We start from the raw sequence: 18,305 nt of genomic DNA, 5'->3' as shown, positions 1-18,305 counted from the left end.
GCTCCTCCTGCCCAAACCATTCCATGAGTTGGGAGCAAAACACAAAACCTGCTGCCCATCAGCTCCTCCTGCCCAAACCATTCCATGATTTGGGAGCAAAACACAAAACCTGCTGCCCATCAGCTCCTCCTGCCCAAACCATTCCATGGTTCTATGGTAAAACACAAAACCTGCTGCCCATCAGCTCCTCCTGCCCAAACCATTCCATGGTTCTATGGTAAAACACAAAACCTGCTGCCCACCAGCTCCTCCTGCCCAAACCATTCCATGATTCCAATGCAAAACACAAAACCTGCTGCCCATCAGCTCCTCCTGCCCAAACCATTCCATGGTTCTATGGTAAAACACAAAACCTGCTGCCCACCAGCTCCTCCTGCCCAAACCATTCCATGATTCCAATGCAAAACACAAAACCTGCTGCCCATCAGCTCCTCCTGCCCAAACCATTCCATGGTTCTATGGTAAAACACAAAACCTGCTGCCCATCAGCTCCTCCTGCCCAAACCATTCCATGGTTCTATGGTAAAACACAAAACCTGCTGCCCATCAGCTCCTCCTGCCCAAACCATTCCATGATTCCAATGCAAAACACAAAACCTGCTGCCCATCAGCTCCTCCTGCTCAAACCATTCCATGGTTCTATGGTAAAACACAAAACCTGCTGCCCATCAGCTCCTCCTGCTCAAACCATTCCATGGTTCTATGGTAAAACACAAAACCTGCTGCCCATCAGCTCCTCCTGCCCAAACCATTCCATGATTTGGGAGCAAAACACAAAACCTGCTGCCCATCAGCTCCTCCTGCCTTGCTGATGCTTAGTGGCCAAAACTGAACCATGTCCCCTTTTCCCAATTTTTTTTATTCCCCAGGAGGAAAGGGTGTCTGGAGGGAGATTCAGCTTCAATGATTCACAGTGTTTGGAAGCACAGGATCTTTAAGAAAAACAAACAGAAAACCAAGCCGTGTCTTTTCCTTCCTTCTGTGCCAATGCCTTTAGAAAAGTTCTCTTACTTCAGGTGAAATCCAGTTCTTTCCTCTGTAACATTTTCTTGGAATGCATCAGAAACAGCAGCTGCCTTGCCCCTGAGCCCAAGTCAGAACAAAACTTGAAGATTTCTAGGCTCCTGAGTTACCCCTGGGTTTTGTTTTGGTTGCAGCACCCCAGCTCCCAAGTCCTTGTGGCTGTGTCAGGATGGGAGGAAAGGAAAGGTGTTCACTTTGCCTCTGTTCCTGTCACAGAGGCACAGGGACGGGCTAATTTTGGGACTGTGTTGAGGAAAGTGCTGGCTGCCTCCGATGTTCCCAAGAGGGAGATGCAGGAAAACACTTGATCCACAAAAAAACATGACTGCAGGAATGGCCTCATCAGCCCAGCAGGAGGCTCAGGTGCAGTTAATCCAGATTTAAAGGTGGGAATGGTTAAAGCATCCTCTCCTGATGGAAGCACCTCCTGGGGAGCCAGGGAATGGCACCATGGGCTAAATAAAGGACCACAGGAGCAAAGTGACACATTTCTACTGCCGGGGTTTTTTTCCCAAATGACTGGGTTCTCACTTCTCTCTCATTTTCTTTCTTAGGGAGAATGGGAAAGGTTCTTTTTCCACAAAGCTCCCTTTTCAATTAAGTTTGCTGGAGTTTTGTTTTCTGTAGGATTTCTCTATCCTGTAGAACTTGTGAGGACGAGGAGGCTGAGAAATGCACAAACATCTGTAGCAACCCCATAACCCTCCCTATGGACATTCACAAGCCCAGGCCCTTTCCCATCCCAAAAGAATCCCATGCAAGCCAGAGCTGGACCATCCCTCACCACAGAACCAACCACTGCCGACATATTCCCATTTTCTGGAGAGCACACATGGATTGAAAGACCCCTGACCCCCCCAAATGAAAAGCCACATCTACCCACTATCAGAGTCAAAATCCTTTCAAATGGTGAAGGCAACACACGTACAAAAAGAGGCTGCAGACATCAGATTGAAGGTTTTGTTCTTTTTTTCTTTTTTTATTACAAAAAAAAAAAAAAAAAAAAGAAACCTATTGAGAAGAAGTCCATATGCAACGGAATATAACTGGCACCATCTAAGATACCCAAGTGTAAAATCCCAGAACGTCTGAACCCCCCAGCAGCAGCTGGGAGTGCCAGGGCTGGCTGGGAGGGCCAGGTGGCCTCTCCCTTCCCTTCTCCTAGCCCCCATCATCCTGGCTGGATGGCAGGCAGCCCGAGAGAGCCAGGACACAACAGTGGCATCAACGGTCTCTGTAAAACCATTCAGTCAGAGAAACTAAGAACATTAATTATGAAAAAAAAATCTAAAACTTCTCTTCTTTTTTTTCTTCTTTTTTTTTTTGTTTGTTTTGTTTTAACCTTTATCCAAAGCCCTGCTTTAGTGACATGCTAGCCCTGCTGGACAGGTGACACAGCCACAGCTCTGTCCAGAACGCTGTTGACCAGTCAACTCTTGGTTCAGGACACCTTCCTCCCAACTCCGAGCGTGTCACGGCCACCTGAATTACAGTAACAAATGCTTCTGCAGGCTTCCTGCTCTGGGAACACCCTCCTGCAAGCTCCACTCCATGCTGGAACAAATCTCATCCCAGTCTCCCTCCGAGCTCACCCTCAGTCCCACCTGCATCCGACTGCATCCGCAAGAGCTCTGCCTGCTCTGGCTGGATGAGGCGTTGGAACATCATCTCTTCCAAGGAAAAAACACTTTCATATATAATTTTTTTTTTTTGCTGTTTTTATATTTAAATAGAAAAATACTACTTCACTCTGTGTTATGAGCCAGAGATGGGTTGACTTCCAGTGACAGAACCAAGAGTTCTCCTCAATGCCAGAAGATTCCCAGAAACCTCAGAGTGGCCGGAGGGCGACGATGTCCCCGTCACGTCCCCAAATAAATGGGAGCGCACGCACAGCTCCCGTCACCACAGCTCCCATCTTCCCTTCTCCACAGAGAGGCACCAACCTCAGACAGCCATCAGTCAGCAGTGGGGCTGGCCCCCCAAATCTGGCTCTGTTTTAAGCTTTCTCCTCTCCTACATGTTTTCTGCGTGTGCAGTCTGTCCCTGGAAGCCACAGGATCCCATCGGATGTACACATGAATTAGACAAAAAAAAAAATAAAACAGTGGTTAAAAGTTCTCTAACACCCCGTCCTCCTCTCCTCTTCCGAAGAGTCAACGACAAACAGACACGGATAAAACTAAACCTGCCCTCCTCCCCCACCTCAAGACAACAAGAGTTACTGAGACAGGAAACATGTTATCTTGTACCCTCGGGATTACAGCTAGAAGGGAACTTTAGGGGCGCGGGGAGCGCGGGTGGGGGGGAGGCGGCGGCGGCAGCCGCGGGGCGCAGTCTGCTCAGTTCTTGTACTCAAAAGGCTCGTCCCCGGTTTCGTTGAGGAGACACGTGCGGACCAGCGCCTCTGTCACAGCGTAGGGGTCGCAGTTGGCCGAGGGCCGGCGGTCCTCGAAGTAGCCCTTCTTCTCGTGGCCCACATTGCGCGGGATGCGGATGCTGGCGCCGCGGTTGGCCACGCCGGCAGAGAACTCGTTGATGTTGGAGGTCTCGTGGAAGCCTGTCAGGCGCCGGGCATTGTCCAGCCCCCCCTTGGGGTCGTAGGCGCGGATGTGGTACTGGTGGCGCTTGCTCAGCTTCTCGATGGCCTCCTCGATGTGCCTGCAGAGGGAGGGAGGGAGGGAGGGAGGGACAGGGGTGGCACAGTGAGGGATGGGATGAGCTGAATGCCTCTGGAGCTGAATGCCTCTGGACTGTCGTGTCAAAGTGACAGCAAGATTAATCAGAGTCCCCAAGGCACTTTGTGATAATGCCTTGTGCCCCACAGCCCACTTGGCTGTTCATCCCAAGAGAAACAGGGGTTTCTCTTCTCTCCTGCTGCTGACCCAGAAAAGTCCTCGTGGCCAAATCCCACAGGCTCCCAGAGAGTGTCATCTGTGAGACACCACCAATTAAACCTCCCACTTCCCACTTCTTAGACAGGAGAGATCGCAACACTGGTGTTTCTATTAATGAAGCTCACAGAGTCCTGTTATCTCAGGGCAGCACTAAGATTATGACAAAAAAACAGAACTCCAGAGCTGCCAGGATGGATCCCTCCACGCAGCTCCAGTGACACAGTGTCCCTGACTGCACAGCAGTCATGTGCAGGAACTCACAGTTTGCATTTTTAGGATGTTCATCTCTTAAGAAAACATGGCAGCCTTGCCCAGATGAAGCAAATGGTCTTTCTCTTTCATCATGGCTATAAAAATATAATTTAAAAAGCCCTGTGCTGAGTTGGTTTGTTTGTTTGTTCCCAGCACTGGGAGGTCAGGAGCTGGACAGGCTGTTAGAGATAGCTGCATCCTGTACTGGTGGAGCTGTACTGCTGGCTGAATTGCCCACCAAGCATCAAGACAAGAATGTGTCATTATAAAAAAAAAATACATACTAAGAAAAAAAAGAAACCACAAAACCAAAACAACCAAAAAAACCCTATCCAGAAGACTCAGATGTCACACCAAGCACCAAAATCATCCAATATCCTGCTGCCTAGTAAACAACCCAAACACTTACTTGAGACCTCCTTCTTCCCTCATGCTCTTGGTGCTGAAGTTGGTGTGGCAGCCAGCACCGTTCCAGTTCCCAGGGATGGGTTTGGGATCGAAGGACACCACGACCCCGAAGTCCTCGCACACCCGGTGCAGGATGAAGCGTGCGATCCAGAGGTGATCGCCCATCTCAATCCCCTCGCATGGTCCCACCTGGAACTCCCACTGCAAGGAGGAGGTGTCAGGGGCTCAGCGGGGTGGAGACAGGCACCTCCCACCCCCTGATGCTGGACACAGCCACACAGCTCAGAGCAGGCACACACAGCTCCCCCTGCCTGGGGTTTTTCCATGCTACTCTCTCACTCCATGAAGCATCTTAGAATGATTTACCTGGGCTGGCATCACTTCTGCGTTGGTTCCTCCGATTTTCACGCCAGCATAAAGGCACGCTCGGTAGTGGGCCTCCACAATGTCCCTACCATAGGCTTTGTCTGCCCCCACACCGCAGTAATACGGACCTGCAACAGCACAGGGCAACATCAGCCTCCACAGGGAAAAACCCTGACATCCAGTGAACACCCAGCACACACAGAGAACTCTTCACAAGCCCCAAGGTGTGTTTTTCATGGAAGAACTGGCAGGGTAGAATACTGACGGAGAGCAAGTTCACCCCGAGTTTAAGTCTGCTCCTGAGTTTAAGTCCCCTGCAGACCAACAAACCCAGCAGCAAATTTGGATGTGGCCAATCCACACCTCAGCCTTTCTGTGACAAATTTAATCTCATGGTAGTTTTGCCAATATTCCACTTTCTACCATCCACCTTCGGTTCTAGGAACACCTTGGAGCCCTCAACTCGTCTGAAGCTGTGCCACACAGATTTCAGTTCAAACACTCCTGACTTGCTCCAGGCTCCCAAAAGATTACCTTGGGGTCCAGGGAAGCCATTGGAAGGCCAGCCAAATGGATGTCCGTCTGTCCCCAAGAGAGTGTACTCCTGCTCCATCCCAAACCAGGGGTGCTGGTTGGACACCATGTCCATAATCCTCCTGCAGGTGTGCCGGAGATTTGACTCTGGAATGGAAAATCGACACGAGGCTCATGAGCGATGCCACCTCCACTCCCCATTTCCACTTATTTCACACTTTGAGTCCCAGCAGCTTTGAAGAATCCCAAGCCCAGCCCTTTAGTCCATCACCAGTGCTTCGTTTGCCCTCTACTTTCACGTTATTTCTGTGTCATGCTAAGGGCACAGACAGCATCGGGCAGGGATCCCATTCCCCTTCCCAGGAACACCACCTCCACCAGGAGAAGGGAAGGAGGGAGAAGGTCCATTCAGTCACCTGCAGACTGGCGGTTGTACTTGAAGACCTCACAGAGAACGAGTTTATTGGGGTCCTTGCGGAAAGGGTCCCGAAACATGGCAGCAGGTCGCAGGTACATGTCACTGTTGGAGCCTTCGGACTGGTAGGTGCTGGAGCCATCGAAATTCCACTCAGGGAGATCTGGAGCAAAGAGAGGAACCAGCCACAGTGACCCATGGGCTCCCTGCTGCCCACCAGGAAGATAGAGGTGAAGATGCTCATAGAGAATAGGTTTAGTCCCAGCTCAGCTGATTTTGTTCCAAGTGGGGGAAGCAAAAAAAAAAAAAAACCCAACAAACCCAAAACAAGCAAAAAAATGACAGGAGTGCAAGTCCCCAGCCACCCTGGAAAATAACAAGTTGCTGGGCTGCTGGCCAAGCCTGAGTGAACAGAGTAGCGCTGAGGACATTTCCCATGTCACAACAACCACAGGGATGAGCAAAGCACCTGGTCCCCTCAGCTGGGAGAGGGCAGACCACGAGCCACCTTCCAGCTGTGGGAATGAGGGGAGCCATGGAATACCCTCAATCAAGCTACAGGGCCTTAAGAAGGTGGGAAGGCAAATCATAGAGAGGTGGAATCTCACATGGAAGGGGAGTATGGCCCCTTGCCCACCCCTCCATCCTGAGCACTGCCCTCCAGGTCAAAGCCCAGAAGTCCACCCGGACAATGTTATCTCCTCCATATCCCAGGGAGAAAGAGGGAGGATGGGAAGCACAAAGATTTCCAAGGAGCTGTGCCAACCACTCCCTCAGAGGGAAAAGGGGAAAGGAGAGAGGGGAAAAGAAAAAAAAAAAAGAAAAAAAAAAGGAAAGAAAAAAGATAATTCTGCTCAGTCACACACAGTATTTTCATTTCATAACTGTCTCCAGCCAGCTCCATGGCAACCTGGGGAAAATCCTAATGCTATTATTGTGTAAGCTGGGACTGTTTGTTCTGAGGGACACAAGCTCTTAATTACACCGGATAGCTCCATTCTTTCCCCTGCACTTTCTTCTGCCAAACTACTTCCGGCCAAAACGAGTACTCAAGAGTCAATGGGCAGCCCAGCCCCTGCCAACAGCCCCCAGCCCCTGCCAGCAGCCCCTCCACGGCAGGGACAGCACCAAGGACGGGCTCCCAACCCCAGGCATCTCCCTGAAACTCCACATCTGGAGAGATGGGAACATCCCCCTGAGGAATATGGGGAAACAGGTAACTGGAAGGGCACGAGGTGGAATGTCCTCCCTAAAAACCATCCTTCTGCCACGGGAAGAGAGAAATGGCATCCTTCCTCCACCCAGTGAGGGGCTACGAGTGCTGCACCTGCCCTCTCACCTTCCAGGCTCTTGGGCTCGTGGTCCAGCGTGCGGGTTTTGCAGCGGAGGTGCTCCCCTGTGCCGTCGATCCAGATGTACATGGCCTGCACCTTCTCCCCCTGCGGCAGCTTCATGTACATGTGCTTGATGGCTTTGCTCAGGTGGGAGCTCGCTGAGGTGGCCATGGCTGCAGTCCTGACGAGGGGGTTCCTGCAGGGGGGAGTCACAAACAGCCCCAGCTGTGAGCCCTTTCCTGCGTGCCCACATTTTCCCGCAGCCCCCCTTCCCCACCCAAGGCCAGGGAGGAGCAGGAGACAGCTCGGCCACAGGGCTGGCTGCCATCTCCAGCGGTTCCCTGTCATTCCTCAGGGAGAACACACAGCAGCTCAGGCTAGCCCTGCTCCAGAAACCCTTCAAAACACCAAACTCCTGCTAATAAACCAGAGCAACAGACTTCCAAAGGGCTCCTTAGCCCCACATGAACTTTTCACCTCCACACTCTGCTCAAGAGCAAAGCTAATGCAAGGAAAGCTTAGCTGGGGCTTTCTTAATAAATCTGCATCATCAAGGAGGGCTTTTCTGCCCCAGCTGCCTTCTCAGCCCGGCTGAGGTTATCCAAGCCCGGTGCCAGGGCAGCAGGAAAAGCAACAGGCAGCACACAGGAGCCCTGAGCACCCCAGGCAGCAGTGGGGAGCGGGATGGGCCGGGGTGGCTCTAGAACCAGTGCGTGGGAGCTGCAGCATCCCCAGAGCCCTGCGGGCCGGGCTCTATCGCCAGCCAGCCCACTCGTGTCCGGCTGATTTCCAGGGAGCTTGGGAATGCCGGCACTTTGGGAATGCGGACTGACTGGGGAAGTCGCTCCAACATCCCTGCGGGATGAGCCGTCCCCAGCCCACCCCGCCGCGGCTCCCCCTGCCCCGCTGCCCTGTCAGAGGCATCTCCCACGCGTGCCTCCCCAGGCAGCCTCGTGGGGGTAAAAAAAAACCCACAAAAGCTGCAAAGGGAATGTTTTCAACAGCAAACTCAAGCTGCCTCTTCCTCCTCCCCCCCCCCCCCCCGCCCCATCCTCCCCTTCTCCCAAAGGAGGAATTTTCCCTTGGAAGATCTCCCCGGAGCTGCCTCCCCGGCCCTGCCGAGCCCGGGGGGCTGTGGCGGGTGGCGGGCAGCGGTGTCCCCGTGTCCCCCCGGGCCGGTACCTGCGCTCGGCGGCGGCTGCGGGCGGGCGCGGGGCTCCCACGCTCGGCTCCCGGGGCCGCGCCCGCCGCCCCTTTATGGCGGAGCAGCGCCGGCCCCGCCGCACGGATTGGGCAGCGCGGCGGGACGGGAGGGACACGGCAGGGGGGACAGGGCCACCACCCCGCCTCCCTCCACCTCCTCCTCCTCCTCCTTCGGCCCGGCCGCCCCCGGCAAAGGGGCACTCGGGTGGGTGCGGAAAAGTGAGGGAAGAGAGGGTAGAGAGCGGAGAGATTGGGTGGGTTTGGGGTGTTTTTAACAGCGCTGCCGACTGGAAAAACAACCTCTCGTCCCTGGGCGGGCGGGAGCGGATCCAAGGCTTTCGGCAGCGTTTACATTAGGCTGCCTTGGCAGAGCTGGCAGGGATGGAAACCGGCCGCCCCGGAAAAACAGGGAGAGAGGGAGGCATGGAGCTCCACCGAGCCCCTTTGGCTTGGTGCCCGCTCTTGGGAGAGGGACAAAAGCCTCGGTGCCCCCCTTGTCCTCCTTGGAGCGGGTCACAGCCTCCAGCAGCTGGATCTGTAGAGCCTCGCTGCAAGGATCACTCGAGGGGGGAGAAATCCCCCAGCCCCACCATGGGAGCACCCAGCAAACCGCAGGCAGTGCCCAGTGTTTTTCCACAATGTCCGGGTCTCTACCCCACAGGGTCGCTTGTCCCATCTCCTGCAGCTCCAGGAGACGGAACAAGAAACTCGTGCAAGTCCCATCCCGGATCCAAGGGGCGGGAGAGCCATGCCAGCAGGAGCAGACGGAGCTGGCAGCCGTGTGTGCACACACCAGGGCACACGCAGGTCCCAGGGCCAGCACACGCCACCCACACGCCTGCCACCGAGCCACAGGATCCGGCTGTGCCCCGTGCCAGCCTCAGGAGGTGGCACCAGAACTGCCATTCCTCGAGAAACTGGAGCCTCCCAGCCATCCCAGCCACACTGCCTCGGACACGGCCACTGTACAGCCAGAATCCAGAGGGAAAGTGGCCAGGGAAGAGCCGGATCCTCAGGAGGGAGGAGGTGGAAGTGCTGGCCAAAACCACACTTTGATTTATCACCCATCTCAAGAGCCAGATCCCCACCCTCCCTGCGGGGACAACTTGGCTCAGTCCTCACCAGCACCTTGGAGCAGCCACGGGTGTGTGGCAATCCCCCGAGGCTGTCCAGAACGAGGTGAAATTCGGGTGCTATTCTCCTCCTGGAATTGCTTGGGCAAGGCAGAGCCACCGAGCATTGCAACAGCCTGCCCTGAGCGCCCCAGAAAGCGCCTCCTGCCAGCACCAGCCCTGCTCCTGCACCCTGAGCACAGAGAAATGGCTCCAACGCACAAACAAACCAACGAACGTGGTGTTTTACCCTGGGAAATGAGCTCAGCAACTCACGTTCAGCCCAAGTTCAGCTGTGGTCACCCAAATCTAACAGCTCAGCTGGAGTAAAAGGAAGCAGAGCAGGAGCAGGAGCCCAAAATAGCTCCCATAAAGGGGAGCTGTCAAGCCACAGGCAACGTAAAGCAGTGTCCAGCCCTCTTCCCTAGGTCTGTGGAGGGTTTCTTTAATCTGAGAGCTCTGACAGCTCCAAATTCTTGGAATTACCGTTGCTACCTGCACATTTCCCAGTAACTCTGTCCACCTTTGCCTTCGAACACACCCAGATGTTTACAAGAGGAGGCCCCTGAGCAGTGGGGTGACCCCCGTGCCCCGCAAGCCTCGGGGCTGGGCAGCTCCAGCCAACCCTGAAGGCAAGGGGGGAGCAAAGGCAGCTGGACAATGTAAACATCATCTCTCCATCCCAAAATTCCACACCGGGCAGCAAACCCCAGCCAGGCGGAGACCCCCAGGCTGGGCAGGGCTGGGGTGGCAGGATGGAGCTGCCAGCTCCGGAGGGTTTGCTGGCTGGCTCATGGCCAAGCCCCTGTGCTCGCCCTGCGAGCCGGAGAGAAGCGGCAGCCGCGGACCCAGCGCCCTCTCCCGGGAAGCGTTCCCGGGCCTCCTCGCTGGGCTCACCCGGCTTGTTTACCGCCTGCCTTCCTTCCTCTCCTCCCCTTCCAGCCTGGCCTTTTTTTTTTAATTTATTTTTTAATTATTTTTTTATTATTGTAATTTTTTTGTTATTGTAAATTTTTTAATTATTGTAAATTTTTTAAAATTTAATTTAGTTCCTTTTAATTTTTTTTTAATTTCTTAATTTTTTTTTAAAGCCTGCTCAGGCTGTGCTTTTTAAAATTTAATTTAGTTTATTTTTTTCTTATTTTTTCTTTTTAAATTTTTTTAAATTATTTTTTGGGAAAGCCTGCTTGGGCTGTGCTTTGGTCCAGCTGTGTGCTCCAGTGACCCCCGGTGTCACTGAATAATTTTTAAATTTTTTTTTTTTTGCTTTTTAAAATTTAATTGGCCCAGCTGCGTGCTCCAGTGACCCCCCCCGGTGTTGCTAAATAATTTTTAAATTATTTTTTGGGGAAAGCCTGCTCAGGCTGTGCTTTTTAAAAAATTAATTTAGTTTCTTCTTTTTTAAACTTTTTAAATTTTTTTTTTTGAAAGCCTGCTTGGGCTGTGCTTTGGCCCAGCTGCGTGCTCCAGTGAGCCCCGGTGTCTCTAAATACTTTTTAAATTATTTTTTGGGAAAGCCTGCTCGAGCTGTGCTTTTTAAATATTTAATTTAGCTTCTTTTTTTAAAAAAAATGTAAATTATTTTTTTGGGAAAGCCTGCTCGGGCTGTGCTTTTTAAATATTTAATTTAGCTTCTTTTTTTAAAAAAAATTTAAATTATTTTTTTGGGAAAGCCTGCTCGGGCTGTGCTTTGGCCCAGCTGCGTGCCCGAGTGACCCCCGGTGTCACCAGCAAAACCCTCCTGTGGGGCAGCTGGGGAGGGCTCGGTGCCAACGGTGACACCACCCAGGAGTGGATTGAAATCTACCTTCAAAGGGCCACAGGCACAGCCAGAGAGTGAGACAATGTCCTCTTCCAGGGGTGAGTCCCAACTGGCTCAGGTTTTTCCTTCTTCCTGCTGTTAAGTCGTGGGAACACCTTTATTGCCTTTATTGGCCTTTATTGGCCTGGCCCGGCGCTTCCCGCCAGCACAGTTTGATATCCTGAGACAAGTGCCAAGGTTGGGAAGTGGCCGCTGAGTTAGGAGGGTTGGGCAGGCTGGACTTTGCAGCCTCCTGCCTCCAAGGCAAACCCTCAGGGACAGGGCACAGCCATGTCCCTGTGCTCTCCAGGGAAGCTGTGGGAGCAGGATGAGTTTCTCCCAGCTAGCATGAGGAATTCCTCCCCTTTTCCAGCTCCAGCCAGCAGCTGGGCAGTAAAGGATCAAGGCTTCCCTCTGCACTGTGCCTTGCTGGGGCTGCTGTGAGCCATCCCTTGTCTGTGTGTCCCCCTCCATCCCTGTCTTCCATTTGGGAATGCCTTAAAATGCAGAAATGTCACACTATTGGGGGGGTAGGGGGGTGGGTGGGAAGAGGAGGGTGGCAACTTGAGGGTTAAATAGATAGGATATGAAATTTCCATGTGGCTGATGGCTTTTGGGGACTTTGCCAGCACTGTGATCCTCAGCCCAGACCCAGGGATCTCAAACCCAACAGATTGCAGACCCAGACTGCTAAGCCCAGGTAGCCACTGGTCTTTCACCAGCACTAAAGAAAAATTCTGAAGTAGAAAGGAATGTTGTTATTTTGGGGTTTTTTTCCCCAACAGAGATGTCACAGAGGGAAGAGGAATTGCCCATTTTGTTGCTATCCCAGGTCCCAGGAGAAGGCTGAACACACCCAAAATGCCCCAGCCTCCAGCAGTGGCACAGCTGGGAGGGAGGAGGGATGGGCATCATGGAATCCCAGAATGCTTTGGTTTGGTTTGGAGGGGGCCTGAAGGTCATCAAGTCCAACCCTGTGCAATGAGCAGGAACATCTTCAGCATCTCTCCTCTCCCCATGCTCAACAGTCAAGATACTCCTAAATTGAGCTAAATAAGGTGGCTGTGCTCAGCTGGGGCTGGGCTCTTTCTCCAACAGCACTGACACAACCAGAGCACACAGCCTCAAGCTGTACCAAGGGAAATACAGGTTGGATATCAGGATAAAGTTTTTCACAGAAAGAGTGATAAAGTTCTGGAATGACTGCTCAGGGAGGATGTGGAGTCACCATCCCTGGGTGTGTTTAACAAAGCCTGGATGTGGCACTGGGTGCCAGGGTTGAGTTGAGGTGTTAGGGCTGGGTTGGACTCGATGATCTTGGAGGTCTCTTCCAGCCTGGTAATTCTGTGATTCTGTAACTTTCAGATGCATCCAGGGAAGTGCTTTGTGCTGGGAGGCCCTGCATGAGCAACTGAACTGCACCCAAGTGACCTCAGCCACGGGCTGCCTGTCCTGATATTGCATCACCTCCACCCCTGCCCACCCCTGGGCACAGCTGCCTCTGCCTGGACTCATGCCAGCAGCTCCTGGTGGCCTGCTGAGGTGCTCCCAGCCTGGCACACCTGGACATGCAGCACGTTTCACCCAGGGCTGGAAAATCCAAGCCAACACCCGAGCCAGCGCTTAGCTCAGAAGTGACCGAGCCCCCGTGGGGTGTGGGGGACGAGGGCCCTGGGGGCACTGACCTTGTGCAAGCAGCAGTGGCTGAGCAGTGTCCCCCGGAGCGCTGCAGGACGCTGACGAAACCCCCCAGGGCAGGCAGGCAGCAGCTGCTGGCCCTGGCTGTGAGCAAACATTGCACGCTCCGCAGCAGCCCCATGCTCCCTTTGAAGATGCTGCCAGGGTCAAGGGTGGCCGTGGGCTGGTGGCCAGAGGGCTTTCAGCCTTTCCAGAGCAGATCACCTGGGCCAGTTTAGGAAAGCAAATTAATCAGTGCAAACTTGCAGAGGCACACTCAGAGTGAAAGAAAAAACCCCTCCCTCCTCATTCAGCTCCCTGGACCATGCACAGAGGGAAGAAGGACCTTGGGCATTCAGCCTTTTCAGAGCAGATCACCTGGGCTGCCCGAAAGGGCAGTTTAGGAAAGCAAATTAATCAGTGCAAACTTGCAGAGGCACATGCAGAATGAAAAGAACGAACCCTCCCTCCTCATTCAGCTCCCTGGACTACGCATAAGAGGGAAGAGGGACCTTGGGCATTCAGCCTTTCCAGAGCAGATCACCTGGGCCAGTCTAGGAAAGCAAATTAATCAGTGCAAACTTGCAGAGGCACATGCAGAATGAAAAGAACGAACCCTCCCTCCTCATTCAGCTCCCTGGACCATGCACAGAGGGAAGAAGGACCTTGGGCATTCAGCCTTTCCAGAGCAGATCACCTGGGCCAGTTTAGGAAAGCAAATTAATCAGTGCAAACTTGCAGAGGCACACTCAGAGTGAAAGAAAAAACCCCTCCCTCCTCATTCAGCTCCCTGGACCATGCACAGAGGGAAGAGGGACCTTGGGGCACGGCCCCCAGGACAGCCCAGGTGCTGGCACCAGTTTCTTTCTTCAATTAGGCAAAAAGACACCTCATAGGACTTTGGGGACTTCACCTCAAACTTAAGGACAGCTAATGGGACAGGAGCCAAAATTCTTGCCTAAGCAATTCACTAGAAAAAGAAGAGCACAAAGGAACTAATTGCTTTTGTGGGGTGTTTTACCAGGAGCAAGAACCTCTTGCACCTGGCTCAGGTTTTCTCTGTAAGAAGTTTTGTTATTTTGCCTTTTATTAAAACTTTTCTGCTTCCAACACTAAAAAAAAAAAATTAAAAAAAATTCAAATATTTTTTTTCTTTTTAAAAAGACAAAAAATAGTAACAAGAAGCAAATTCCTACAGCCACCTCCATCCCCACCCCTCTCTGAGCCACCTGTCCCCATGCCCACCTGTGAAAAATGTGTATTTTATGATTGGCTTTTTGGAAATATTCAAATGAATATTATATGTGTTATGTGTTAGAAAGTTATGTGTTATTTTCTATATATATATAAATTATGTATTAATTCTCTTAAGTAGTGTGTTAAATATAGTTCTAGGTTATAACATAATGTTAAAATAGCAACTATGCTATATAAGATATTTTTTTAAAGAAAGGACTTGCAGTGAGATAGCAGCCACAGGACACCTAATCCAAATTGTCCACAATTTTTATTCCTCTCATTATATTGCTATTTTTCTAACCATTTTATTACTATTCAACTTTTAAAAGCGAGTCATTGGCGTTTTTGACACCACCGCTCGGCTTGGCACCCTCCCAGGAGCCCCTGGCGCTGCCCCATGCCCCAGCAGCCCCCCTGCCCAGATCCAGGGGCACTCCCGGCTGCCAGCCCCTACCTGCTGTGCTCTGCAGAGCTTGCCCTGGGGCCAGCACCTTCCCCGAGCACGTGCTCGCCTCCAGCAGCAGCCAAGGGGGGAAGCTGGAAGATGAGAACGTCAGGGGCAGGCGGGATTTGAGACCCAGGAATTGCCTGGCTCAGTTCGTTCTGTCCAAGGGTGGAGAATAGCCCAGGGAGAGCTCAGCACATGCCTTTCCTTGCTGCTGGAAATTGGTCAGGGTTGTTTTTGTTGGGATTTCCCCCCCTCATTTTCAGTTCACACTCTTTAAAAGCACTCCCAGCCAGGTTGGGGCTGTGTTGGCTGTGGCTGGCATGTTAATCTCAGCCTAACACAACTCACATCTCCATAAAGCAGAGGGCAGAAATTCTCAAAATTGCTGCCTGAGTGGATGAAGTGGTGAATCTGGGCCTGACATTGTAAATTACACAACAACAACAACAAAAAAATTAAAATAATATTAATTATAAAAATTACAAATTATTAATTATAACAGCAAAGTGCTGCTGCCCATGTCCCTCCCTCATGGCTGAATTAGGTCCCTGTCCTGCCACAACACATATTTAACCCAGGCTGCTGAAGTCAACAGCCCCAGAGGCTGGGGTAAGGTTACACCAGTGGTTCTGCTTCAGCTGGAGGGCAGACAAGTGAAGGCAGAGCCTGCCACAGGGGCTGTCAGCTGTAAGGGACAGTCCCAAGCAAGGAAACCACAGACAGATGGCAACAGACTCAAAAATACTCCCCAAGGAAACACCAGTGGGGTGCTTGCCGAGCAAACAGATCTCATGTACTCAGGAGACTGAGCATGGAAATCACATGTGAAAAATCATTGTAGTGTGTTCAAGAAAAAAATTTATATTTAAGGCTGAGCTGGAATTCCTCAGCCTTGGGAAATTCCACTTTAGGGCGCTGTGGGCCTAATGTCCTATAAACTATTTATATGAAAAAAGCATGAGGCTGTACAGGGGGGGGAAATTCCAAAATTTCCCCCAAAAGCTTGTGGTGAGGACATACTTATATACTTATATTTAATACTTATGCTAAGGGGGAGAGCAGGTTTGTGCACTCAGGCTGGAGCTCCCCAGATTTCTGGCTCTGCAGACCATCACCCAGAGCCAGAGCAATGCTGAGGTGTTTGGGGTGTGTGAGAAACACCCCCCAGCCTCCTGATGGCACCAGAAGGGCCAGGCTGGGCTGCTGGGGGGGCTGTGAGTGCCCAGTGACCGCAGGCAGTGAGGCTGACATTGTGTTTGGGCAGCCTTGGACTTTGCCACGCTGGGGAGCAGTGCCAGCTGCTGTTGGGCAAGGAGAAAAACCCCAGCCCATCCCCTCTGGTAACAGGAGGCTCTGCCCCTCATCACCCCAGGGCTGCTCCCCACGTCAGGGTGGGTGATTTGGGCTGGGCCAGAGGGGCAGCAAAGCCCTCCTGACGTGGTTGATGTTTGCAACCCTGCCCTTAGCTTTTTATGGAGTCCAGCTACTCCTTCTAAATCTGGGCTCTGCTCCTGTGTCCACTTCTTTTTTCCAAACTTTTTTTGTTGGTTTTTTTTTTTTGTTTTTTTCCTAAATAGCACCCAGCTCACGTGAGCTCCTCTTGTGAGGACACCATGTGCCCTGGAAAAACCTGGGAAGCCAGGAGAGGAGAGCTCCATCCTGCCAGACCTCCTGGGGTCTCCTCTTGGGGAGAAACTCCATGGAAATGGCCCTGTGTCCTCCCACAGTGACCATGCTGGCCAATTCCTGCTCACAACCTTATTTTTTTTCCTGGCAGAAGCCCTCACAGTCCCACTGAGGCCAGTCCAGAGCAGGATGAGCACCCAAGGAGCCACCCCAGACTCTGAGGATCCTACTGGGCATCTGCTCAGTTGCCAACTGGAAAATGTGTTATTTTTTTTAAGTTTTGACCTTTCTGTGAGGATTTTTGAGTCTTTCAGGTGTGAGACAGCCACCACTCCAGTCCATTCCTGTCCCCCCTCTCATCTCTAGGGCTCAGCTGCAGAAATCTTTATGGATCCATGATGGGAGCTGCTCCTCCCCAGGGTGTTCCATAACTCCTTCCCACAGCTCTGCCTGGCACCCCTGGGACGAGCAGCTGTTCTGTGGCTCACAGCTGCCCCTTCCCCACCTCACTTTGGGTTTTGGCACAGTGACCAGCCCCAGTGTCAGCTCGGAGCTGTCCCTGGCTCTGTCTGAGATGCAGAGCCCTGCTGCTGCTGGGGACGGCTCTGCATTCCTGGTTTGACAGCGCCACCTCGTGAGGTGGCCCCGCTGCTGGGGACACTGTGGGACACTGTCCTGCCCCCAGGTCTGGCACAGAGACCAGATGCAGGATCAAACACCCACCTGGGGAGCAGATTCCTCCTCCTGCCAGGGGAACAGCTCACTCCTGCTGCAGGACGGGGCTCCTTCTTTTCCTCCTCCTCCTCTTCCAGCTGCAGGGTCTCCAAGGGTGGGTGTCAGCCCCAGATCTGGTGAAGAAAGACAGCAGATAGGAAATGTTATGTTTGGGACAGACACAGAGGGGTCTCCTGTGAAATTCCCATCCCAAGCTGAGCAGATGAACTGACAGTGACCACACCCAGCACTGAGGTGCCACCAGGAACCTGCTCTGAAGGCAAGAAATTTGCCCCAGAGGGGAGAGGGGAAAGGTTTTGTGGCATTTACATTCTCTGAAAATTTATTTTTGTTTAAGATTTTGCTCTTGAGAAGCTAAGAAGCTTCAAAACAAAGAAATTTCTTACTTCATTTGCTTCTCCTGTGTTGTGCTTGTGTGTAGAATGTGTTTGAAAATTGTTTACCCACAAGTGATTATTTCATTAGTCTCCAGTGTAAGTTGTTTTAACTCATTAGCCAGTCAGGGCCAAGCTGTGTCAAAACTCTAGAAAGAGTCACAGATTTTCATTATTATCTGTTCAGCATTCAGTATCTTTTCTATATTCTTTAGTTTAGTATAGTATTCTTGAATATAATATAGTATCATAAAGTAATAAATTAACCTTCTAAAAACATAGAATAAAATGCATCATTCCTGCCTTTGTTGGAGCAGTTTCCCAACAAATCCAATAGGGTTTCATTTCAGGACTGCCCAAGTGTGCCTGCAGGGCTGGTGATTTCAAAAGTGACATTTCACAGCATCACAGGATGGGTAAGGTCACAAGGGACCACCTGAGTCCAACACCTCAGCTCAAGCAGGGTCCCCTGAGCCCAGTACTGAGGATTGTGCCCAGATGGTTCTCAAATATCTCCACTAAGGGAGGCTCCACAACCTCTCAGAGCAACCTGTTCCAGTGCTCAGTTACCATCACAGTGAAGAAGCTTTTCCTCATGTCCAGGTGGGAATTCCTCTGTTCCAGTTGCTGCTCATCCCATTGCACGGCAGCACCGAGAGCAGCCTGGCTTCCACCCCCTGCACATCCCCTCTCCAGGCACATACAGGCACTGCTCAGATCCTCTCTCAGTGCTCTCCTCTGCAGGATAAGCAGGCCTGGAGGGAGCTGCTGAGAGCCCTGCAGCCCCCCAGGAGTCACCCAAACAAGTGTGTCACAATCAGGGTGGCACTTCGGAACGCAGCACCGGAACACTGCACCATC

General features: G+C 52.1%; 1 protein-coding gene across 2 annotated transcripts; it reads right to left on the bottom strand.

Annotated features, from left to right (window-relative positions):
* Positions 1–1,974: 1,974 nt before the first annotated feature.
* On the bottom strand, positions 1,975–13,053 carry GLUL (glutamate-ammonia ligase). Of its 2 annotated transcripts, none has more exons than XM_077181961.1 (7): positions 13,031–13,053; positions 7,235–7,425; positions 5,897–6,058; positions 5,481–5,627; positions 4,947–5,074; positions 4,582–4,781; positions 1,975–3,684 (listed from the first exon to the last, which is right to left on the bottom strand). In XM_077181961.1, the coding sequence occupies exons 2-7, from the start codon at positions 7,398–7,400 to the stop codon at positions 3,366–3,368; spliced, it is 1,122 nt and encodes a 373-aa protein (XP_077038076.1). In that variant the 5' UTR covers positions 7,401–7,425; positions 13,031–13,053; the 3' UTR covers positions 1,975–3,365. The 2 variants fall into 2 exon arrangements, with proteins under 2 accessions (XP_077038076.1, XP_054494077.1); XM_054638102.2 differs by lacking the exon at positions 13,031–13,053 and adding an exon at positions 8,412–8,544.
* Between the last annotated feature and the right edge of the window lie 5,252 nt (positions 13,054–18,305).

The sequence above is a fragment of the Agelaius phoeniceus genome, chromosome 8 (assembly GCF_051311805.1).
Source record: "Agelaius phoeniceus isolate bAgePho1 chromosome 8, bAgePho1.hap1, whole genome shotgun sequence".
Lineage (NCBI taxonomy): Eukaryota > Metazoa > Chordata > Aves > Passeriformes > Icteridae > Agelaius > Agelaius phoeniceus.
The sequence above is the reverse complement of the archived record's forward strand: the minus strand, read 5'-3'. Positions and strand labels throughout refer to the sequence as shown.

Bases quoted from the DNA above. Each gene is read 5' to 3' on its own strand.
- GLUL (XM_077181961.1), bottom strand. From the start codon at position 7,400: ATGGCCACCTCAGCGAGCTCCCACCTGAGCAAAGCCATCAAGCACATG. The intron at 6,059-7,234 runs GTGAGAGGGCAG...TCTTTGCTCCAG, and splicing joins CGAGCCCAAGAGCCTGGAAG to ATCTCCCTGAGTGGAATTTC. The intron at 5,628-5,896 runs GTGACTGAATGG...TTTCCATTCCAG, and splicing joins GTACAACCGCCAGTCTGCAG to AGTCAAATCTCCGGCACACC.